Raw genomic sequence first — 26,571 nt, forward strand, 5'->3', positions numbered from 1 at the left:
ACTTAAAAGTGTCGGTTACTTCGACATGTTCCGAATGCGTGAAAAAAAAATGCGCTGAATGTGTTCTCGAATAAACAATAATGTAATATTATCTCTTCAGAGTCAATGAATGAATTAAAATAAATTTTTAAAATTTATGAAAAATAAGAGACTGCATAGAATTTCACGTATTTGAGGAAATGAAAATTTATGATAAACTCGTGTATATAATATCAGCGATAAAACGCAAATTTTCATTTTTTTTTATCCTCTCCCTTTCGCTATTTTTCACTCTCACGAACTGATATGCATTTCTTGGAATCACTAAGAAGTTTCACTTCCCCCGCGCTTAGATTCTCCACGCAGCCATTTTCTCAATAAAATTATTCTTACAAAATTATTTCGAGAGTGACCCCGGCTCCCTACCTCATCCAAAATCCTATCCAACAATTTCTATGACCTCACAACATGTGGAATGCTGTATGAATTTTCCATCCTGCATGTGAATACTGTACCTTGTATTTATTGAATTGATGAATTGTCCAGTAATAGATTCAACTGATGAATCCTTCCATAATACGTAGAGGTGGAATCAAAATGAATATCTTTAAATCATATCCCCATCAGAGTTTCCAATTGCTTAGAATGTTTTGTCGTAGCCTACGAACCTCCCCCAGCTAAATCTTTTGTTATTGAATGTTCTCTTCTCAATGAAACCATGACATCTTTTTTAGAGCCGGACAGTGACACTCCTCAGCAGATGGGCGACCTTTCTCTTGAACCAACCAGCGAACAAATTGCTGAAGCTGAATCGATATTTTCATCAGCAGGCGAGGCTTTTTCTTCAAAGAACTACGAGAAAGCACTGGCTGGTTATACAGAAGCAATACTCCTTAATCCTCATCTAGCTCTCCTCTACGGAAAACGCGGACAAGTATATCTCCAAGTGAGCAAACCAAACGCTTGCATTCGTGATTGCAGCAGAGCAATCGAATTGAATCCGGACAATGCAGCAGCTCATAAATATCGAGGACGTGCTTATCAACTTTTGGGTAAATGGGAAGAAGCCGCATCTGATCTTCGACTCGCGTGTCAATTGGATTTTAATGATCAGGCAGATGAGTGGCTTCGTGAGGTTACACCCAACGTGAGTACATTTATTTTTTACTCCTAAATCTATTCATCATTTTCTTTTAAATATACACAACATCATTTTCATTATATTAAACACGAGGAGAAAATTTCAAGCAAAATCCGTGGCACACGATTCTTATTTAAAAACGGAGGTACATACAACAGTATTTCTACTTAAGTCTAGAGATTAAAGTAAAGTTTTAATTTAATTAAAGGTGAAATTAATTCTGTAGTGAGTGGTGAAATGTAATTCGTCTAGTATGAGATTTTTATTGATTATGTTATCAGTTTGATAATGAGCGATAGTGGGAGATCTGTTTGAGAATGGAAAATATTCTCTTAAGGTCGGGGCAGCACTGAATTTTGAAAGCTTTCACTGTCTAAAATGACAAACGTCTTATCAAAATATTTTTCGTACGTGATGGAACATCCAAAGAACTGATAAACGTGTTCTTAAAATATTTACTCTATTGTGTTTTCGACGTGAGAGTAAAATTTAATGTTTTTATTTTTTTTTTGTTCGATTTGAAAGTATGAGGAGTTCAAAAATAATATTCTTATCCTTTCAAAAATATTCCAAGCTAATCTTAGCTTATGAAGACAAAAGACTTATTCTTTATATTTAGAAATATAAAATGTATAAAATAAAAATTGTAATTATTATATATTACATATTTTAAATATATATATTGAATATTTTTGAATATTCGATTATATATTTTTTAATTGTAATATTGAAAAAAATTGTTTCAAGTTGTTTTACGCGTAAGCTAAGATCTTCTTGAGATATTTCTCGGTATGATATAGCGTTCGGAACAGTAGTGATATATTTTCACTTCGAAATTTTGAATTGACTTCACCGTTAGCTGCATCTTGCTTTGTAAACGTTACAAAGTGTAATTTTTATTGTAAAACAATTCAAAGAGTTCATTTTCACGTATCCTATCAAATCGAAAAAGAGAAATAACGGGTTCGTTAACTTCTTCTAAATAAAACTGAATTATTACATTATCACCAAAGATAATATGCATAAATAACGACTTATTCAATATGTCAATATTGAAAGAAATTTTATTTGGGTTTATTATTTACGAATTTTTAACGAAATTTATTGCAAGTTCTCGCAAGAATGTGCAACTGCCCATCGTCTGAGGGCATTCAGCCAATTTGGATTTATTTTTTGACATTTCACAAATGTACACACGTCTTCAGAAAGAAAGATTTTACTTTTTGTGGACATTCTATCACGCATCAAAAGTCCTTTGACTCGTAAGTAATTTCAGTCATCGAAAACCTCCAATCTTCAGCACCTTCTCCCCTCGAAAGAGATCCCTTAATTTATTTTTCTTGCTAAATTACTCATTATCTTTGTATTTGGCACTGGACTTTTGTGTTTTACCATTCCACCAGTGAATTAAACAAATTTTTAAACAGCTCGAATGTGCATTAACATATGATATACAATTTTGTTTTGTGAATCGATTATTCAACACACAAAATTTCGTAATTCCTGATTGTCTTCTTAGTGTTGTTGCTAAATAAATAGTTTTACATATATGCTAGAAAAAAAATGCATATAAATAACGGTGACGCATTTCTTCGACAAATAAATAATAACGGAAATTGAATTTTTTGTATTAATATTTTCACTGTTCGTTTCTTTTGTCATCATATCAACACAATAATTACGGTTTTTGGTTACATAAAAGTGCCATTCTTCAGTGGCGATGGACTCTAATTAAACGTAGAATCAAAAATTTGATGTCGATTGTCAAAAATTTTTGTTTTTTATTTGACATGATTATTCTTCGTCTTACGCTGCCCGCAGCCAAGACATGAAGTAATGGATGAGAGCATTGTATCGGTGGAATTCAGATGCAGATAAAGTGACTGCGACAGAATAGATTTGTAATTTTTTAAGTAATGAAAATTAGAAAAGAATTTTGTTTATTTTTTCAAATGTTTTTTTTTTTCGTATTGGTTTTGTTATTCTTTTCTTCGTTACTTTTAACTTTATTCTCAACTTGTTGGGGGTTGATTGGATGTATCTTCTGAGTTTATTGTTGACTCGACGAGTTTCTTGTACTTGCCAACGAGTTCTGGTAAATCGTAGGCAATAGCCACGTCCAGTCTGTTGATTGGACAGCCACGGAAGTACGTGCATGTGGAACTCAGAGGTGGAAAATCGTAGAGAGAATTCAGACGGAAGAAATCCCTGTAGACGTCTGGGTCGGGTAAATCGTAACGTGAGATGTTTGTTAATGTACTGAGGCCCTCGTAGATGTGATAGTCCTGAGGGTTTTCGATTATTCGGTCGCTTATTTCTTTCTTGTTACCGAAGAACGTCTTGTGGTTGTAGTAAGTTGTTAAATAGCAATCCACCATTTTTGCGTGGTTCCGAACACGTACCTGGAATTTTTCGTGAATATTATTGATAAAAATTGGAGAGTTTGTTATGTGAGTCAATTGGAAAAAATTGACGACATCGAAATTCAGCAGCGAAGTGGTAGAACGAGATAAGTGGCTTTTAATTCTTGATTAGTTTTTTGTTAATATCTCGGAATCTACGCGAGATAAGATTATTTTCATTCAATACTTTTTTGTGGAGCGAATTGAGTACTACAATAAATGTTATAATCATAATTTCGCTATCTCTGGTAAATTTGGAGTTATTCCTGAAAAACTGGACTTAGACATAATTCAATTTATCTCGTTTTGCCACTTCTCTAGTGGGTTGTGTTCGAGGCGTCGAATCGGTGGTAAATTTTGATTTTCAAAAAGTATAGGATCTTTTTTCAGTCTTCATGACACTTAATACACCAGTGGCACTTACTTATGTAACTTATTACATGGTTTTTGTAACTGTTGGGTTCCTTAAAGTGCTTTATGAAAAAGAAGATCACCCAAAAAATTAGTAGAAAAAAAAATTTCGGTGATTTCCTCACTATTGTTTTTTTCTTGCCGATTCATTTTGCACCGCTGTTTCCTTTGGCCTTTCCCTCCCCTTGTGATACATGACTATATTCAAAGTTTTTCTTTCTCTATCAAATTCCCTAAAAATTCCATAATTCTTCCACATTCCCAGGAATTCTTTGATTTTCCTCAAAAAAATTTTGAAAACTCAAATTCTGTTTCAATCCTTCGGAAATCCCTCGACATATCGAGAAACTTTCCGAATTCTTTTCAAATTTCCACGAAGTTTCTAAGACCCTCGGATTTTTTTCTGAATTTATTGAAATTTCCTGAAATTTTTAGAAATTTGTATTTCTTTAATTTTTTAACAACTTCTCTTGCTCTTCTCCCAATTTCGTGAAGACTCTTCAAATGTTCTCAGAACGTCCACAATTTCCCTGAATGTTTTCAATATTTCAAAAAATTCTAAAGTTAAAAAATTTTCCAATTACTCCGAAAGTCAAAAGAGAAAATTAATATTAAATTTATGAAAAAAAAAATCCAAAAATTTCGACGAAAGAAAGGTTGAGGTTATTGTGATATATTTTTAACTCACGGCAAATCTTCTTGCGCTGGCAATTTTATGTTCAACTCTTTTATCAATAGCTGAACGTAAATCTCTGAGAAAAGCCCTCTCCTGTGCATACAAAAGGCGCGTTGGTGCCCCAGCTTCATAAGGTAACGACCACAATGACGTTGAATACATGATTGGTGGCTCAGCACTTGACATCAATGGTGATATGTTCCAGATGAGTGCTCCTTGAACTCTCATGAGTTCTTCTGGTTTCACTTGGTCGGCTTTGTTCAAAATTATTCTTGTCTGGTACTCCCGGCCCTTGAGCTGATCGAGAATTGCTTCGGTTTCTGGACCCACGTCCAATTTCGATGGATCATAAACCAGGAATATTATGTCAGCTCTGTCAATGAACCACTGACAGGCGTCGTTAAAGGGAAATAAACGTTGAACTTGTTTTCGAATTTCGAGAATTCCTGGAATCTCAACGATATTCACCTATAAATCATAACCATTGCGATATATTTTACTTGTTCTAGAAGACTTTTTGGAGGCATTATTATTATTATTTGAGGTCTCAATCTGGCCCTTTAGCTCCAACTGCTAATTTTAGTCTTAAGGAGCCATGTGACAGACCATCAAAGTAAAATTTTCAATCCTATTATTTTCTTGGGTGAAATGTTTATTTTTTGAATAACAAATTCTTATGCGCTGAATAATGAACTTGTACAGAGTCTAACATTTAATGGTTTCCGAAATAATTATTTTGTCCTACAAAATAATCGAATTGAAATTTTTACTCTGGTGGTAAGTTACATGGGCTGGATATTCTCCTCAGTAGACATTATCTACATACGTTTTTGTTTGAATTTTTATAAATAAATATGTGTATTCAGAACTTGTTTTTTCGTCACTACTAGATTCCCAAAAATTATGAATATGTTGTTGAAAAAAATTAGACAAAATTGGGAACACTTTCAAAAGCTTTTTTCCAAAAAATATTAAATAAGAATGCAAAACGAAATTAGAAATGGATATCAATGGATATCAGTGACAAATGGCGGGCATCGAACATCGATATGGAGGAGAATAAAACGCTAAATCTTCAAATGTCTTGTTGAAAATTTGAAAAGTTTGAAAATTTTTTTGTGTACATTTTCATGATGGGAAAATACTCGTAACAAACAACTTGATTAAACTTGATTATATTGCTGATCACTTGTTCTTAACTATTTCTCTGATTCATTACAGATTAAAGGGGAATTTTATTCGCGCCTTAACTTATTTACGGATGTGATTTCCAAAATCCCCTATAATATGTCATAAATGGGAGAAAACAATTAAGAAAACGGACCATTAATAGAGGCAGGTGATTAGCGTTATAATTATAAATCAAGTTTTTTGTCATGCGTATTTATTGTCATCATGAAAGTATTTGAAACATTTGGTAAAAATTTCCAAATTTTTTTAAAAAGCTTTTTTATGTTTAATGATTTACGTGCTGAGTATTGGAAGATTTGGCGGTTTATCTCCCCCCCTCTATGCTGTTGTAGGCTGGCCCCCATTGGTAACTACAATTATCCATTTCTAATTACTCTCTCTATTTACTTATCTCTCAATATTCCAAATTTTCAAGAATCTTCCCAGTTTTTTTTAGTTTTTAAAAAATTATATATTCATAATTTTTGGAAATCTAGTAGTTTTAGTAGCTAAAAAAAACAATTTCTAATTACACGTCATTGTAGATAAACATTGAAAAAACTCATGAATTCAGTGAATTGGAAAAACTATCTAGATAACGTTCACTAATAAGTATATCCTGGACCTTAAAATTTAATAAGATACAGACAGTGCCCCACATAACTCGTATGTGGAACCTTATAATCTTTATTTTCACCACTAATTTGAAATCGTAATTTGAATACGAAATTTTCGACAAAAGATGATTTAAATTTATGTAAAATCGAAAGATGCTCTTTATTCTGATCGTTGACAAACTTAAACTGATTCACGTGTCCCTTCTTTCTGACCCTCATTTTAACCCTCATGACCCTCAACTTCGGAGTTGACATTTGAAGTCCCAAATTTCCATTGTAACACAAATTTCGTTTTTAAAGTGAAGCTTTTTAGGAGACTTCGGAAAAGGTTGCGTTAAATGTTTAATATGTTAGTAGAGGGGGAATAGCGTGGAATGTTTAACGCAACTCGGAAGGAGAAAACCAAGAGCAAAAGATGGAGTGCAAGAGAGAGAAAGAGAGAGAAAAATAATCTGTGAAAAATTACTGTACCGAGCCCTGAAATCGAGGTGCACCATGATAAAATACGGGAATATGTTGTCCTCACACATAAAAATTCCTATCAATCCCGGAACTTTTGTAATAATTATGTTAATTAATGATATGTGGCTTCGTAAAATTGACTAAACTGCACTATAAACTTTGAAGGTCTGTCATTTTTTATATATTCGAGGCTAAATGAAAAATTGATAGAAATCTTTTAAAAATTCCTATCATGATCAGTTTTTTTATTGGTCCTTCCTTCAGTCTTTACTGTACCACACAACAATTTTTCGATTTATGATTGTCTGATTATGATTGTTTAACGATTAACATCGAACGTAACCGATTATTGCTGACGTTGAACTTTGTCATGGAAAATGTTGCATGAGACTTTGAATTTTCACGAAATCAGTGTAAAAGTTTTCCTAAGCCGATAAAGAAATTTTACTATACGGCATAGTAATTTTTTTCAGGTCTCAGTTTGCACCGAAATTTTAAGGCAAATTGTACAGTAATTCTTCTCAGAATGACAAAAAATTATTAAATTTTTCTCTCTGTCTAGTTACCACAATCCCAATGTAAATATTACAGATATTAATCCATTAGAGACCAGCGATGATAATTAATTTGGACTCATTTGGACTAATTTGCACTAATTTGGATAATTAATTGGATTTTGCATAATAATAAATTTGCAAAACGTGAATTGAAAAACGTGTTGGTCCCTTCACCATATTCTCATCCTTTCCCTCTTGCTATTTTTTTCTCATACGATATGATAATAATTTTTCCAATATCACTAACAAGTTTCACTTCTTCCGTTTGTAGGGACTCCACGCACCCAATTATTTTACACCACAAGATTTTTTAAAATGATTATTTAATGTATCATTATTGCAAACCTTCTCGAGAAGTCTATGCGGGAGCTTCAAACCTCGAAGACGATCGAGCATACCCTGTCCAAACTTTTGAAGTCCCGAAAACGTCCAATCAGCTGCCAATTGTGTACCATCTAGCACTTCCTCCTCTTCCCCGTGCATTACAATATTAAAGTACGCAGGCGACGGTTCCGCTCCTGCATCGATTGCAATTAATTAACAACAATGTGAAAGGTCTCTATTTACTATGTCCTCTCCTCACCAGTTCTGAGTGCGGTTGGTTCATATTCTGTGTCCAGAAGGTAATTTATTATGGACGATTTTCCACCACTCCATGGCCCCATAAAAAGCACCAGGGGTTTCGAGAAAATTTCAGGATCTGCAGTAAACAAACGCATAATCATTATAAAAACACGTAAACGAGAGAAGTGTGTGGAGAATATGATGCGATTAATTTTGTTAATTTGTTAAAATTATTTTCAATAACTCCGCTTTTTATTGCTGATTATGTAATTAATTATTAATCACTAGTGAACAGTTTTCTTTTAATAAATTATCTTTCATTATATTATTGATGAATAATTGACATTAAAAAAATTTTCATTACTCCATTAGTCAATAGTCATTTTCGCATATTTATGATTCCTCAATTAGCGAATAATTATGAAATATTTTTCAACATCCATTACATAATGAAAGAATGGAACGCAGATTTGTCAAATTATTGTAGGAAGCATTGACGAATTTGGAGAATTTGTCATTCTTCAATTAATCAATAACAACGTAATTTGTCTAGTAGCTCACTGATGAATAATTACAGTCGATTTTTTTGTATCTCAAATGTTTCTAATTAAGAATATAGCGTCTCTTAACTGCACTGGCAAACAAAATTATTTTCATCATCAGAAATTGTTAGCGCGACAGATGTCACACAGATCTAATTTTATCTGACAAAATCTCATTGAAAAATTTTATTTGAAAAATTATTATTCGTCAAAATATTATTTGCTGAAATATTATCCATCAGAAATATTTTTGGACAAAATATTATGTCTTAATTTTTTTGCTGACTATATTTTATTAATCAATCAGTTTCCGATGATCGAATTGCAAAAACTAGAAAAAAATTTACTCTATAATTTTACAAGTAATATTCTTTTTTGGATCTGTGATATTTTTTATTAATAATATTTTGTCATGTGATATTTTTGTTAAATAACATGTTGTCGTAACTTTTACCGTGTGATATTGCATCATTGACTTCCAATTTTTGTATAAATGTGATCGTACAGTGAATAAATGGTTTCTCAGAATGTTTTTCGTTTTTAGCTGTTAAACCAAATTCAAAAACGAAAATTATTCTGAGACACCTTTTATTATTAACTAAACATTGAGCACATTCGATACTTTAAATAATCAAAAATGAGTTGAGGATTTCCTAATGAGATACCCCTCAACAATTTTCTTCCTTCATTTGCTCGAATGACTGAACAATTATATTGAAATTTTTAAAAGGATTCTCCTTACCTCCAAAGTGTCTGTTACTAAGATCTCTGTACTTGTACAGAGTCTCCAGAGGTTTAATAGCAGTGTCATAGAGCCTTTTTAATTCTTTCAGAATTACATCGGAGGCTTTTTCAATTGCTGCTTCCTTGATTTCGTTATCCTGATCCAATCTAAGGATCTGATTAAGGTGTTCTCTGGGTCGAAGGTTCTCCGGAATTTCAATCTCTTGAATCAATTCTTCCTCAGGCGTTGACTCGGCAGACTCTTCGTCTTCTGCTCCTTCTAAAAATATGAAGAATTTCCATAATTCGATTGTTCTTAACACCAAATGTCAATTAAGAAATGTAAGGAATTCTGAGGGAATCACTTTGAGATCTGGAAAAATACTATTTTTTGTGAGTAAGCCGAGAGATCGACCCAGTCTGAGTTTAGGAAATTAGAGAAAAAGAGTTATTTGACTATTTTTGGGGAATCTGATTTCAATAATAGTTATCTGTATTTTCACGTTTTGAGTTTATTTAGGTTTCAAAAGTCATAGAGTTATTAGTTTAGGTTAAAATTAAGTTTTGCGTTTCTTGAGAGTTAGAAGAGTCAATAGAATTAGGAATTTATGTTTGTTAGCTTTTGCGGATATTTGACGCGCCTCGCGGTTTTACAATTTTGTCTTAATTAGGTTATTGGGTTCAGGGAAAGTTATTGCGTTTTCCGGGGCTAGACTACTGGAATATGTTCTGTTCAAATATAAAAATTCCTATCAATACCATAAATTTTGTATGACATATTGTAATTAATGATAAGGGGCTTCGTAAAGTTCACTGAATCGCACTATAAAAGTTGAAGATCTGTAATTTTTTATTTTACTGTCAATGGAAAATTGATGGAAATTTTTTTAAAATTCCCATCTAGATCAGTTTGTTTATTGTAGCTTCCTTTATTTTTTATTATCCCGCACAGCAATTTTTCGTTAACTTATTGTGATTGGTTAACGATGATCGCCGAATATTTCCTGTTGCGTGTCAAACACGCGAGATAGATTTTTTATTATTATTTTTTATGCTACGTTTCATTCCCGTTTTTTCTTTTGTACAACTTAAATTTCTACCTTGAGCAAATTTTCCAATAAATCTATAAAACTTAAATGTTCAGGCGCATTCCTTAGAGTCTAATAAAATCATAGAATTCTTTCGAATGTTTTCGGAATATTGCTCGGTATATTTTTCAGTACCTTTTTCTTTAAAAATTTCCATCCGTTTTATTGACGGTAAACTCTGCGCGTGGAATTACTTATAGATTCATTTCCCCAAATATTATATTGGCCACTTCAATTATCATTTTCCAGCCTACTTGAAAATTGTTTATTAGCAGGATTATTCCCCTTTTTCTCTACCCTAAACCATTTTCAGTTCATTTTCCCACTCCTATAAGTTTTCATCGTTAGTATTGTCGCGATCATCATTGTAGGAACATGTCGACGGAGATCCCTTCCCTTCTTTCAGGATTATAGTTCACCTTTCCTCTTTGTAAAATATATGCGAAATTTTGAATAAAAGGTATTGCGTGTCAATTATATCAATTCCTATTCTCTTAAAAAATAACATTAAAACAACTACACAAAGAAAAACTTCAGCGTGTAGTGTATATTCGAAAATATCACTCTGTAGAGGACAGATTCCTAGAATTTACAACTCTAGGAAAATCAAATTTGAATGTGATATTTGAACGAATATAAATCAGGGCCTTTAAATTTTTACGAAGCCGACATAGAAGTTTTCCTGAGCTGATGAAGAAATTTTACTAGACTCCATAGTAATTTTGGAAGTTCTCAAAATTTTAAGACAGCACAGTAATTTTTATCGAAATCAGACTCTAGAAATTCCCAGATATTTCTGTTGCTGTATCTTGTTGGATTTTCTCGAATTCATTAATTTCTAAAATATTCATATGATAACAGTCTCCACCTTGATCATCTTCTGGCGACTTTCCCTCATCCTCTTCCACCTCCTCTGCACTCTCAACCTGTTCCCCTGTTTCGTCACCTCCAACTTCGTCTTCAGTGTCCCTCTCTACTCTCTCCTGCTCGTCACTTCCATCAACTTCTTGTGCTGCCTCCACCTGGGGAGTCTCGCCACTGTCCTCCCTGGAGTCCTTTTGAGCATCTTCTGCTTCTTCTTCTTCTTTGGTATCTACCTCCTCCTGTGTATCTACCTCGTCATCCTCCTTTGTATCGACGACTCCATCGGTGGAGTTCTCGGCTTCCTCAGCTGTTTCATTTTTCTCCTCACTCACCTCCTCCTGCTTTTCCTCTGACTCTCTGTCTTTTTTTTCCTCCTTCGTTTCGCTCGAATCTCCCTCAACCTCCTCCGCTGTCTTTTCCACGTCCACTACCTCCTCGGACACAGAATTAGCTTCTTCAGCTTTCTCCTCAGATATTTCTTCGTCATCACCTCAAAAAAGATAATAGAACATGATGAATCACACTTGATATCTCCATTCGAACTGGTAGGGTCACACACGAATATTTTAAACTACAGCTGTGGACCGGGTTTGCCCGGGCGGCATAAGAGATAATTAAATACTGCGATTTTTTATAACAGAAACTATAAATAAGAAGCAAATTTTTATATAAAAAAAACAAACTGCGTCTAGTCAATTTTGAAATATTCCATATAATCATTTTACACTAAAAATTCAATAATCCGATAAAAATTAAATAATAATTCAATCTTCGAAATTAATTATTCATTTTACCTTATGGTAAATAAAAAAATAATTTAAAAAAAGGAGAATAAATTTTTTAAAAACTCATCATTTAATTAAGCTGATTTTTAACTACATCTGTTTTATTGATAAAAGGAATATCTCGTGACATTTTTGAGTTAAGAACTGGATTTTTGCGCGGGTGAGAAGGCGAACGGCATTTTTTTTTTGAAAAACAGAAAAGTGACGATAATTATGACATAACAACATGAACATTAGGAAATAACTGATTTTTTGTTTAGTTCTGGAGAGATTTCCAAAAAAATAATTATAAACAAATAACTAGTTCTTAAAAACGGCTTCATCGATCGAGCTGATTCTGGGCTCAGAGTTAGTCTCAACCCTCACCGACTGCCCGACGAAATTTCAAAATTTTTGGAATTTTTTTACCCACCGATATCGTTTCTCGACTACAAACAGGACAAGACCTGGCCAAGAGGCACCACGCACAGACATTTTTTAAAAGTTTTGTATTTTTATATTTCAGAACATTCTGCATCACTTCTAATGAACATTAAGGAATGTGACAAATGACGGATTACAATGTTTCCATTCAGAAGAAAAAAGAATTCGAAAAATGAAACGATATCGACAGTAGCCCTTCACGACAATTAATTATTTTTTGTAATTTCACTACTAATTTGAATTTACCTTTTTGCCCCTCGTCTCCGTCTTCACCAGAGACCCGGACCTGTTCTTCGGAAGCCTCTTTGGAAGTCTCCTCCTGCTCTTCCTGGGTGTCATTCTGGGCGTCGTCTCCCTCCTCGGATTTTTCTACGTCTTTAGAACTTTCATCGTCCGCCTTAGAAGTTGCCACAGATTCTTCCTCCACAGATTCCTCTCTTTCTGGTTCTTCAGCAGTTTCCTCGCCCGATTCTTTTTCGTCTTCTACCTCTACAGTTTCTAATGTCGCTTTTCCATCGTCATCGTTTTCTTCGGGTTGGTCGTTGGTATTGCTGTCATCCTCTTGCTGATAAAAATTTTTTGTTTTGAAACCAGGAGAATTGATTAATTGGTTGATGACCTTGACAAAATTTCGAGGAATTAACATACTTACCGACTCTGTCGAGGCTGGTATCGGTTCGTCTTCTCCTTCTCCGCCTTCATCTTCTTGACTTGCTTCGTCGATTGAACCTTGAAATTAAATCATCTGAGATTCTATTGGTTTATTTATTGTAGCAGAGGATCAATTTCAGTCTCTCCTATAAAGACTCCTTTTCTCATAGAATTATTTCCTATTTTTTTTTATTACAGTGCAGTAAAGTTTCATTAAAATTGAAAGAACAAACATTTTATAAAAAAAAAGACTCTTTATTGTCTGTTAAAAAAATACAAACCGACCCAGCGACGTGATTCACGTCAAGTGTCATATGATTCAACTAGATCTTGCGAATTGATTCAAGTCACTCGTTATGATTCAAATTTTGATTTTGTTTGAGTGAATTTTTGGTTCGATTAGATTGAGTTGGATTGAGTTTCAATTGCTTCACTCATTATTCTATTTAATCAATGGTCATAAGCAACACCGTTGATTAGTCTTAAAACACGATTAGCATAATTATAATAATAAAGAGTGTCTCAGAATAATTTTCGTTTTTGAATTGTATTTAACATCTAAAAACGAAAAATATTCTGAGACACTTTATATAAATTATGCTCTCGATCAAGGTTTGTAAGCTCAGCCCTTTACGTTCATTAAAATTAATACTCAAATTGTAACTTTTTGTAATTTCTGTGTAATTATCGCTTCTGAATAATTATGGATCAGTATTAATTCACTAGTAGGGGCAACGGGATTAAAATCTGTAACTCTAACTTAAGCAGTAGATTTTTGTAGTAAAATTTTGAAAAATTTAATATTTGTTTGCAAGAATCTCGTTACAGAAGGAACCATTTCGTTTTAGTCTGGCATTTTTCTTGTGATTTATAATAATTTTATGATACTATTTCATTATACAATCACTTGGATCTAATAGTTAACTAGTGATTTCTAGCTGATTGAGCTGAATATTTGAAAAATAGTGAGAGACTTAGAATCTACTGACGTATATTAGATTAAATACCCACCCGTTTGACGATCCTTTAAGGCTTTTTCGATGTACGGTCGGCATTGGACTTCAGATGGCACCTGATCCACTTGATCATCACCTTGCACAACTAAATAAATCATTAGAGTAGCATGAGATACATTTATCGTTCCATGAAACAATTAGAGTAGTTTTTTACAACGTTAATTTAACAAATTGCATAAAAATAAATTTGTATCAAGGTATGAGATAATAACACTGAAAACATTTTCAATTGTGTGATTCTGGAAATGCCATAAGACAATTTACCTTTGATAAGTGCGATTTTAAGATGTCAGGATTAAAGACGTTTCAACGAGTTTGATTGGGGAACTGCTGAGTTTTTTTAACTGTATCAGAAATTCAATCGATTTTTCTGCCAACTTGCCATGAAAAATTGTAAATCTTTCATGTCTCGGTTTTATAAAAATATATCATTGAGGAAAAAACCAAGAGAAGGGAAGATTAATAAACTAGATAAATTGAATAGTCAAATAAAATCTGATTAATCTTTTTCTACTTAATATTTACTGAATTAATTGGGTGGTGCCAGATGGTATGACCATTGTGGTCTTTTACCGATTCGTCCCAGTACCTACGCGGTACCCTATTCTGATTCCCTACCCACACGTGCCTCTAAGCTAACTTATAAAAAAAATCCTTCATCATCGGCACTCGAATCTGCACTCCTAGGAGATAAATCAATTTTGACTATTCGCTGATTTTTGTTGAATATCTCGGAATTTAAGAGGAATAGCTCAATTATTGTCATATCCTTTTTTGTTCAGCTAATTAAGACCTAGAATAAATGTTATAATGAAAATCTCGGTAGCTCTCTTAGATTTGGAGATATTACTCAAAAACTAAACTCAGAGATGAGTTCATTTATCTCGTTTTAAAAATTGTGCAGACGATTTTCTGCATTTGGTGATGAAACCTGCAAAATTCCCATAGAATTTCCAATAGAATTTTCATAGAAGTTTTTAGCGATTTCGTTAGGTTTATTCTCGCATGCTTTTAAGCTCTCGATAATCCAAATTTCTTGAACACTGACATCTGTAAAACATTATATAGAGGAAAGGATAATACAAATGGCATTTGACTGATGACAGAAATGATGTCTACGAAATAAACGGTCACGTTCTTGTCGTTGAGACAAGCAATTGCAGCTTTTCACTTATAATCCTACCGTAATCCTTTTGTAAAAAGGACATACACCTCAAATCTCGAATCGAATCGAACATATAGAAATTCCGTAACACTTATTCGTGATTGGTAGATACATTCACAGTGGCAAAATTTGAATTTCACAAGTACACAAGTATCAAGTAAATCAAGTCAAAGGATGAGTTAATTAGTAGAAAATAAAAACTTTGTTAGAAAATGGAAATGAAACAAGTTACTCATCAAATGTAAATATCTATATCTTATCGAAACTACTGTACTTTCCAAGTCGTCTTACAGCTTCAAGACATTTAAAATTTTGCATGTTGCCTACAAGTGGGAAATAGATCAGCTGTCAATATATCAGCAATTTTTGAAGATCCATGTTTACGAAATGATGACGTGTTCAACGTCATACGCGATTACTTCAGGATCATTTTCGTATAATTATTTTGAATTTAAATATTACATTGACTTTTTATATCCATATAATTCAACTGCTCTACTCATACAGTAGTTAAAATAAGGTGCGCTCACCGCAAATGTGACTTAAATAAAAAATATCACAACAATTAAGATTAACCAAATCGCGCGCGGTGGCGCGCGACTATGTTTCGTACAATTGATATCTCGAGAGTCTGTCACGTTGATTCCTCCTTGGTTCACAGCTGTTTAAGGCGTCTAATTTTAATTCAGAATTTTGCCTTCGAAATTTTCAATTATTTCAATAAAATAATATATAAAATAATATAAAATAATATTTCAATAAAATCAAATAATTACAACGTGCATTAGGTCTCGTAATGAAGGAAATCACATTTTTTGCACACCATCCTGAGAAACCAGATGGATTTTCCAATCCAATGATTGTCTTTTTATTTCTCTCGAATATGAAATTAAGCAGTGAGGGAGAGGGGGATAGATAAAGAAACAAGAAACAAGTGTTAAAGCCGGGGTTGGATGACGCTCGTGGACGACAAAAATATCTGACCTGCCAGATGACGCAAGTCAGGAACGTAAAGGTGATAATGGTAATCGGTAATCGTTACCTTTTTACCTCATCATCGCAGTTATCTTTGTTTTCTATCTAGGAAGGACAGTGTGACCCTGAAGACAGGTGCACAGAATGAAATTTCCTATAAAAATTCTAGGACAGGTACTGGAGCATATGACGATGCCCTCGGGTGTGAACAAATCTAATATTGTTGAGGTTAAAAAAATATCTGGGGATTTCTGGGGAATTTTCATGGACATTTGGGACAAATTCACGTTTATGCTCATAAACTTTAATGTGGCATCACTGGAATTTACCACTTTGTGCCTCATTTCCTGGGCTAGCGTCATAATTTTGTTTATAAATTAAATGGGTAATGGTGATGGTGATGGTGATGGTGACCCTGAAGACGGATCTATTGAACTTGTCAAGTAGGGCCAAGAATTTGACCAACCACTTGAGTATCTAACTCGTCTCGAATGATGTCCAGTGATCATCTGATTATCACAATACTCTGATGCAGATGATCTGGTGATTGGGGTGAAGGTGAAGAATGAAAAAATACATTTTTAAGAAAAGGATCTAGGGCAATATTGATATGTTGTGACTATTTAAAGCATCACAGGAAAGCATTTCAGCAATTTGAAAATGTTTGAGCAGTGGATGAGTTGGTATTGATGCACACGGTCAACGCGGTGGGGATCGTCTCCCCGAGACATCTAAGTTTAGACAGTCGGGTAGGCGGTTTCACCAGGTTTCATGGCCCACGGGCCGAGTACTGATTTAAATATATTTTGTATGTATGCAATGTATCACTCAGACGTGTCCATCAATTTTTTTTTCCACTTTGTGCCTCGGAATTCACCTCATTGTTAATTTAATTAAATCCGATCATCTTCGGTTTATCGTACTTTCCCCATGAGCATGAGAACACTTGGCTGATTGACTTGATTGACTCTTGGTTAATTCTCAGTCAATGAACGTGTGGGTGACAAAAAAAACAAATTGGAGATGCTCCTCAACACCCTAGCAGAAAGAATGGAATGATGAGTACTTGAAGACGAGGGTAACGGTACAGCTTACATAACATTGACCTTCGTCAGTGATTCGTCAGTGTTTACGTCAGTAAACATGAGGATGGCATGATGCCGTAACGCTATGACATAGTGTTGCATTGACCCAATTATGAGATTTTCAAAATTTGAAAACTCAAAAAAACATTCAAACTCCACATCGACATTCCACGATTTTCAATAAAATTGTAAAACTGTAAACTAACCTTGAGTTTTACATAATGCATCTCAGAACTATAAATAATTGGGTGAAGAGATGAAATGTTTAATAAAAAATTCTTCAAGTTTTCAACTTATTCGATCAATCGTTGGGCCCTCAGATGTGAATAAAAACTGCTGGCAGTCATGATAAGCAGGAAAAAGGATTGAACAATTTTCCCATCATTAAGCAATGACTATTGACACTTGATAATTGGGAAAAGTTACTCACCCTGCAAGGCCATGGTCAGAGAAACAATAATGAGGCCCAGAATCAGACAAGGCCTCAGCCTCACTGAGCCGCTCATTTTTCCGGTATTAATTGTCAGTTACTCACAGACACTTTTTCTTTTGTCTCAAATCGGTAATAATGAGATGGCTGTCTCGATTGAGACAGCTCTTAACACCTTGTCGCACTAAACTGTTCCTCATCCGACATCCAAGATGGACCACCAAATCCCGTTCGAGTACCGACTAAATCTGCTTTAGTGCCGTAGTCGTAGTCGTAGTCGTAGCCCGTTCTGCCTCGTTTTCGGTCGTGTAGCGCTGGCTACCTCGCGATTTCTTCCCATCTCGCTTTTTCTTTTTTTATTTACCTGTGTATTTTAATTTTTGTGTATTGCTTTTCGATCAGTTCAGTAGCGAGGCAGTTAAACGTTTAAAGTCGATTTTTTCAATTAACGAAGTCATCGCACTCGTTCTCGATTTAAAAAAATGTCTTTATACGAAGGAGGAATTTAAGGGATGAAAAGTATATTAATCGATAGATTGGGGTTCCATTGGGAAGGATTAAAAAATGTATATACTCATTTTTATCAGAAAAATTCATAATTAATTAAAAACAATTGAAGTTTTGCTGAACCATACGTTGAGGTCAGACTTTTTCATCTGCAATATATAATCGCGGAAGAGAAAATAGTAAAATATTTTTTTTCCCTATATCCTTTCGGGTTTTTACGATTTGTACACATGTCATCAAGGGAAAAGGACACTCTCAAGGAAAACAAGAAAAGCTGCACAGGTACAGTCATCTCTTTGACGAGACTATCACTCGGCAGGAAAACTGTGAGACTAGAGCGCTATAAATTTTGACCGCCGAGGCTGGGAATCGAACCCGGATCCGTAGCGTACTAGTCTAACGCTGTAACCGCACGGCCACTATCGACGGTCTAAAAAAACTGTATTTTGTAGTTCGTAATATTTTGGATTTATTGGGATATGGGTAAAAGTATATAAATAAATGTAGCAAGACAATCAATTACTTTAACTAGAACTCTTTATTACTGGAACGAGGAAGGCACCACTGACCTAGAGGACCAGTGTCCAGAGACTAATTTCTTACTGTATAAAAAACCTTTACAAAGAAAAAAAAAACAAGAGAACGTTTATGACTCCAGAGGATAAAGTTTCCTTTGAATAACACATCTGGTAAGGATTATAATGTTCTCAAGTTCGGAGGACAACAGATCCTAAATTAGTCCTTTTCTGGAGACTCTTTTAAACACATCATAAACCCCGTCGAGTGATTTTTGAAGATAAACTGAAGAGCTGTGTTCTATTTTTCCAATACTATTGAACGAAGTCGAGACGTTATAGCAAAAAATGTGTAGTTAATGCTATATACAAGAGAACACTGGTCACTACTCAAACATGGCGGCTTTCATGAAGATAATCGATTATGTAAAAGTTGGGATTGATTAATTGACAATCGATAATCGGTTAGTGAAGATGCACGGGTGCAACTGGCATCGTGACCGCGGTGGTGCTAGTGCTACATAAAAAGGGACGCGGGTCACTCAATGCGTTATTATGAAAACAACTTTGCCAGGTTATGGTTTTCGGAAAACTCGCATGGATTATCCATCTACTCTTCTTACATGATATCAAACACGTAGGCCATTACCGGATAAGGGTATTTGGTAAAGGGTAAAGGTGGATAAGGGTATTTGGGATTAAAAGAAATAAAGGAGAAGAAGAAGAAGAAGAAAAGAGAAGAGGAGACTCTAATTCCTATTCATATCTCCAACCGGGCCAGGGTTACCCGGAGAAGATTACCGGGTTCCTGCCCCAAGACTCGTCTCCGACAACGAAGATACGGGTCACTACACGAACATGGCATAATCGAGTATGTCATAGTCATAATCGATTATGTCATAGTCACAATCGATTATCGTCATCTCACAATCGATTATGGCTATGACATAATCAATGATCGCCATCTCATGATCGATTATGTCATAGTCCTAATCGATTAGTTGACAATCGATAATCGATTAGTGAAGGCGCAAAAACAAAACAGAAACCAACCCGGTTGTTGCTTGTGATACGCCGTATCGTATGCCAAAGCATCAGCTGACCGTTCCGCCGAATCGGGAATGGAATCGCCCTGAGTCACGTGACTCAGGGTCATTCCGTTCCCAACTCGGTGGAACAATCAGCTGATGCTCTGGCCGAAAGTTCTCCCAAATCAGTTGTTAAATTTTTTTATTAATTAACTTTACATTTTTTTGCTACAACATATTGACTTCCTACGATAGAAAATTTTACGAGGCACAAAATACTATTTTTTCAACCGACGGTAGTGGTCGTACGGTTAGAATGCTAGATTACTACCCTAGGGATTCGGGTTCGATTCTCAGCAACGGCGGTCAACAGTTTGTAGCGCTCTAATCTCACTGTTTCACTGCTGGAAACACCGTCAAATATTTTTTAATAATTTGAAATAAATATTTGACTATTTAACATTTAAATAATATTTAAAAAATTTTTAATTAGAATGGAAGTTTTGTTTTTGAAACCTGTGGCAGTAATATTTTTTGAATTTTCGAATTACATTGCGGATACCTAATGGCTCATCTTTGAAATTGAATTGTTACGTATCAAAGAAGAAGAAGAAGTGAAGGAAAAAAGGACTAATTACGCGTAAAAATGAAGGAAAAAAATTACTAATTACGCGTAAAATAACGGTGACATAATTTTTGTCAAACAGCGTTGGTTGCTGTTTATAATACATTTTAGTATCTGTGTCATCCACAGGATAAACATTGTCAAGAGTGCGCAATGTTCCTGTGGCTACCCCGAGGAAGATTTCAATCATATACTCTGGGATGCCCTTAAATATAGAGATAACAGAGTCAAAATAACGCAAATAATTCAAAAACATGTCCAATTCTCAGTTCATATTGATTTTATATTGCAGTCACTGAAATTACCTGTTATCAAAGCTATTAATCAATTTCTCAGAGATTGTGAATTAATAATTTAATAATTATTAGATTTTAATAAATTGGAAGCCAGGTTAATTAAGAAAAATTAACGATATAAGTAAGAGCAGTTTTATTCTGGATGAATATATGTTCACACTTCGAGAGCAGTCGACGAACTAACAAACGAATTGAAAAATCTTAAAAACCAAAGCATCGTCATCATGGTTTATTTCTCCCAATGAACAACGATTTCTTTATTTTATTCTATAAACATAAACTGGAGTTTTTCGGCGTAAGACCACGCAGACGGTCCCTCCAGGAAACAATGACCTCATAGTACTCATATAGACTTATATAGGGCTCTAATATAATCATATTGTTTTTGCTCTTTTCAATAATAATCAAAGTTTTTAAAAAATGTAAAAAGTAGTGTAACCAATTTGTAGCTATTTCGAGCTAATAAGCCCGAAAAGGGTTTCTATTTTTTTAATTAAAAAAAAAAGTATCTGTCATTTAGGAATAATTCTGTATCAATGTTCTCTGGTATAATATTCTTTTCCAATGACATTTCCGTAGTTCTAACTATAGGCGAGTTAATAAAGACAAGATTTCTAGAATCATTTGTTTGAGGTAATAGAGGCAGAGTGTAAAATTCGTTGCTTGAATAAATGTTGAATATATAGAGATGAGAATGTTAATGGCTTGTGAAGTTGTAAATGTGTCGCAAGTAATCACCAGGACTTCTCAGCAGTTTTGTGAGCGTCTTTTCATCCATCGACATGCTTGACAACTATATCTCGTTTCTTACTCTCACTCTTTATCCTCCGAGCTATTAGTCATTGGCCAGTTTTCAACTCCTTTCCATTAATGTTACTGCTACTTTGTTATACTCGATTTCCACTTTAAGGTCTTTCAGAAATCCCTTAAGTGGGAACCGAACAAAAAGAATTGAACTTTCTCTTTAATATTTTATAAAAAAATGTGACAGAATTTTTTTTGTCAATTTCTATTTTTAATCATGAAACCAATGCACGCGCATATGCTAGAGTATTAAAATAAAATGTATACGATACGAGTTCAAATTGTTTCGGAAGTTCAGTAAATTATTGTCCATTGGTTTTTTATTTTGCATTGATGAATAGCTTGAATTTAAATGAAATAAATTCTCGTGAAATTGTATGTTGGTTGCCAGTGTTGGTGTGAAGAATTAGACAACAAACACGTAGTGTTGATGAAATAATGTAAAAACAAGAAAATTTTTAGATATAAAGAAATGAATGCGGTTCACAAAATTATTTTACATAAAAAATTGAATATCTCCAAAACTAATCTTTCAATTAAGCTCATTTTCAATGTAATCTGTTGTAGTGATGATAGCAAGACTTCACCCAAATTTAAAATTTAAATGAGAAGTACAAGTCTACAGACTTGTAGCTCTCATAACATAAAGGGCTGCTATTTTTGATGGGTACAATCGGCCAGGAAGTTGGTAGATATTACACTGTATACGTTAACGTTTTTCTTTGAATATCTCACGAACCACTCAACAGATTTCAATTTATTGGAAATGGGATAATGGTTAAATGATCAGACATGTAAATCCCGTTTTAACTCTTTATTTTATAAGCTGGAAAGGTACAACCGCTCTGCTTCGTTTCGTTAAGAGGTTACTCTCATGTGAACGCATACATTTTACCACTTTTTAGGAAATTTTTTTTTATGCGACAACAAAATTCAATCATTTTAATTTTTTAATATATTTTTATTTGTATTTTGAAATGTACAAAAAAATTTTTTTTTCGTTTTTTACATTTTTAACATATATTTTTTTTAAGTCAAAGTAGTCCCCAACAAAAAAAGGTAGTTCACTGGTCATGGTGATAGCGGCTGTTCATGTTGTCTGAAATAAAAAAATCGAATGGATTATTATTCAGTAGATCTGCGGCTATCGTCCCTACCAAATATAATCAATTTCATTAAAAAAAAAAAAAAATATCGAACTTCAAAAAAAATTACGAAAATCTTGTTGTTTTTCGTTAAAAATCGTTTAAAAAAAATATGAAAATATTTTCGAAAATAAACAATTGTGGTAGGGACGATAACTATAAATGAGTAGAAGAACATATGTCAATTTTAAAGCAATCGGTTGAATACTTTTTTTTTAGGACCATGACAGTTTCAGAAAATGATGATTCGATAAAAATGCGTTTAAAGTTTAAAGCCTGGTAGACAGTCGCTTACGACACGTCGGCGACTATGAACTGTAACTTATCAAATACTATGAATTTCGGTCTGAATTTTCACAGCATATTTTCAATAGGTTTTACTGTCAAAATAGTAAAAAAAAAATTGATTTTTTGAAGTGATCACATGAGAATAACCCCTTAAAGGAACTAACTAATAGACTAAAGCGATACAACACCCTTGACCTGATGTCTCTCATCGACAATACACCTCTGGATACATTCAGGAAAACAGAGCATACACATCACCCCCAAACTTCCCAGAATTTTCTCTCATAAAAATATTTTCCTATCTCAAGTGGAAACACCAGAATAAAAGACCTACTAATCGTACAAAGACCTATTCATTCCATCTGAAAATTAATTTTTGACAAACATTCGAATTGTAAACTCCAATACAATTTGTATGTTCAAAATACTCATTTCAAGGGCACCATACAAAGCCATCAAAATATATGCTATGTTTTTCTATATTTTTTCAGTATTTTCTACTCAACAATTTGATGAAAAATGAGGATAGCAAGTTGAAATTTGGTATAATCAAGCTTTTATCACATGAGGCTATCAGACGTCGAGTGGTTGTTACAAAATTTATTGTTCTGTTGAAGTTCATGTTACTAATAGATTAAATATATCTTTCTAAATCCCCTCGCTAATGTCAGTACCACGACAAACTCACCTCGCGAATACCTTTTTATTTTTGAAATCGAATTGGTGCGGATCCATTCGGAAGCAAACGACCAATCGAATCGATAGAGATGAAGGAAAAAATAATAACACGTAATCTATTGGTCACATCACTTCTGCCGAACAGCGTTGATCGCCTGCTTATTTTTATTAGAAATAAAAATCTTGTTATTGGGGAATATTTCTCAGGAAATTTATTTTCCGGGAAATATTACAAGGGACTAGTTCCTAGAATCATAACAAATAATCAATGCAGGCAAATAGTGACTTCGTGGGAGGTAAAATCCAGTATAATATTAATTAATATAACGAGATATTAATCAACTTCGTCACATTGTTATTATTTCTAAACTTTTGTTCATTCGATTAATGGTATCTGATTTTTTTATTAACAATTCAGCAAAACGAGTGACTGCAATTTATATAAAACAAAGCAGAATGTCTGCATAAATAGTTAATTGTTTACGTAAATTGTTTCCTCTCATTAGACTAATTAGGTTCTCTTTGAGTTAGTGTAAACCTCCATACAATTTATTATTAATGAGCAGGAAATGATATTTAATTAAAAAATACTTTTTCTTACTCGAAATCATAACCGAATAAAATCGCCAATTTTAGCGAATCCTGGAGAGGGATTTTTGGAATAATTAAGATAATTATATGAATCAGTTGAGCTAAAATTGTTAAGTTCTCTAAATTCCCAAATTCATGAATTTTTTGTCGAATTGAAATGACTTGAAATGTCGGAATCCGATTGAAGAATGAGAGTTAATGTTGCAGATGATCAACTAATATGTTATTTGAAGCATAGTTCATTGAAGCATACATATACTATAGAGTATAGAGCAAGTGGAAGCATCGTTCCGTCGAGCGCCTTTATATTTAGATGTGTCCGGGCCGCCGCCGTATAAGGTCGCCTTAAATATTGCTCAAATCTTTATCCCCTTTGCCTCTTCTCATCCCTATCTTCCCGGCAATTTCCACTTTTGATCGTTCTCCCGACGATGGCTTTTATTTTCCTCACAAAACACCTGGCGTCGTGTGTTGACCCGGGGGTCAACGAGGTCAACGAATGCCACTCCAAGAATTCCTGTGAAATCATTCATTTAGCTTCCGAATGGAAACATTGTAATCGTCCATTCCGGACCTGAGAAAAAAATCTAATTTTGCTTGGAATGATGTAGAATGGTCTGAAATGTAAAAATACAATTTTTTTTGAAAATGTCTGTGCGCGGTTCCTCTTGGCCTGAGGTCTGATTTTAGTTAAGAAAAGATATCGGTGGGTAAAAACTTTCCAAAAATTTTGAAATTTTGTCAGATACCAGGTGAGAGTTGAGGCTGACTCTGAAGTTAGATTCAACTCGATCGGTCGAGCCGTTTTTGAAAAATTATGATTTGTTTGTAATTTGGTTTTCGGAAATATTTGCAGAAGTAAACAAGTTAATCAGTTTTTTGCTTTTCTCACTTTGTTCCTCATGATTGGATCTATTGGATTTAATCAAAAATTGGAAAGTGAATCCTGGAAGAAATCAGCGTCATTGTCATTTCTGTTTTTGAATAAAATTATTGTTTGTCCTCATCCACGAAAAAACCGAGCTATCAACTTAAAATTCCGAAGAGATCTTCCTTTTTTAATTATAATGAATGGCATTGAAAATGAGCTTAATTGAACAATTAGTTTCGTAGGCATTCAATTTTTAGAGTAAAACGATTATACCAAATATCTCAAAAGTGACTGGACCGCATTCATTTTTTTATATCTGAAAATTTTCGTCTCCATGTCCTCCATCATAATTAATTAAAACTTGATCATAATCAATTAAATAAAATACTAAAAACAGATGAGAATAAACGAATAAAGATTTCTTAATCAAATAATTAAATGTTTTTATTTACTTCGCTGTCTACATCTATATACAGTCTTAATAAATATAAATTAATAGGTGGAAACAATCAAGAATTAATTGATTGATGGCAAATAAAATATATCTGAATAACTCATTTAAATAACTCATCTACTGTCACCTCATTTCGTCTCATTTTTTTCATTAGCGAGGAGCTGTCTATTATATTATTATATTACATTTTTTATGATATTTTATCTATATTTATATTTATTTTTTATTGTATTTTTTTGATTGTAGGCTCGTAAGATTGAGGAGCACAAACGCAAGAAAGAGCGTATGGCACGAGAAAAGAAAGAGAAATCTCGTCAAGAAGGTGTGAAGAAGCAACGTGAGGCACCCAAGCCACGTGAAGCTGATGCACGTCCATCGCAGACTCATGAGGGAGCAAAAAAGCCAGACTTGAGTGACTATTATGACCACCTCGATGGGCCTGAAGTTCAGGCTGCACTCCAGGTGAAACGTTTTTTTAAAATATAATAAGTCCGTGTCACGCGAAAACTATTGTTGTGTCCGGAGAAACCTTTATTGCATCCCAGAACTGTCTTTTGAATTTTAATTTCACTTCGATTACGCAAAGTTTTGTATTCATAATGTTTTTTTAGGTCAGAACGGATATTATTCCCAGAGAAAGGATGAAGCTTTGAATAATATGGCCATTAAGAGATTTAGAATGAGATCGTGCGATCACCAATTTAAGGCCCAGGTCCACTATCATTAGAACGCTATCTAAATTCATTAGTCTGTTTAATTTTTAAATGGAGAATTTAAGTCGATCGGTTGTCGCTCAGGAATACTCAATAATTATAAATTTTGGTAGAATACAAAGAATAATTTTAAACATTTTACAAGGAATTGTTTTAGTAATAAATATGGAGGAAACTATTTTAGTAAAATATGGAGAAATTGTTTTTAAGCGTTAATTACCGAGATTAAGGGATGGAATTTAGTCCAATCAAGGGGGATTTAATTCGCCCCCGAACAGGGTTCGTTTCATTTCTTCATATTCATTAGGAACGGAGAGGAAATTTTTTAAT

The 26,571-nt window shown here is 33.8% G+C and overlaps 2 protein-coding genes across 3 annotated transcripts in view; one reads left to right on the forward strand and one right to left on the reverse strand.

Moving 5' to 3' along the window:
* The window catches only part of LOC135170407 (putative protein FAM10A4), a 30,467-nt gene that overhangs the window by 1,415 nt on the left and 2,481 nt on the right, over nt 1-26,571 (forward strand). For both annotated transcript variants that reach the window (XM_064136190.1, XM_064136191.1), the window contains exons 3-4: nt 714-1,126; nt 25,775-25,990. In XM_064136190.1, the coding sequence (XP_063992260.1) occupies nt 714-1,126; nt 25,775-25,990 (629 nt within the window). The remainder of the gene's footprint in view (nt 1-713; nt 1,127-25,774; nt 25,991-26,571) is intronic.
* On the reverse strand, nt 1,107-17,996 carry LOC135170402 (sarcalumenin). The gene is made up of 10 exons (XM_064136181.1): nt 17,727-17,996; nt 14,067-14,156; nt 13,057-13,133; nt 12,651-12,969; nt 11,201-11,686; nt 9,264-9,524; nt 7,999-8,115; nt 7,761-7,933; nt 4,622-5,077; nt 1,107-3,522 (listed from the first exon to the last, which is right to left on the reverse strand). Exons 1-10 carry the CDS (start codon nt 17,800-17,802, stop codon nt 3,133-3,135), a joined length of 2,445 nt encoding a protein of 814 aa, XP_063992251.1. The 5' UTR covers nt 17,803-17,996; the 3' UTR covers nt 1,107-3,132.

This window comes from Diachasmimorpha longicaudata, chromosome 17, assembly GCF_034640455.1.
Source record: "Diachasmimorpha longicaudata isolate KC_UGA_2023 chromosome 17, iyDiaLong2, whole genome shotgun sequence".
NCBI lineage: Eukaryota > Metazoa > Arthropoda > Insecta > Hymenoptera > Braconidae > Diachasmimorpha > Diachasmimorpha longicaudata.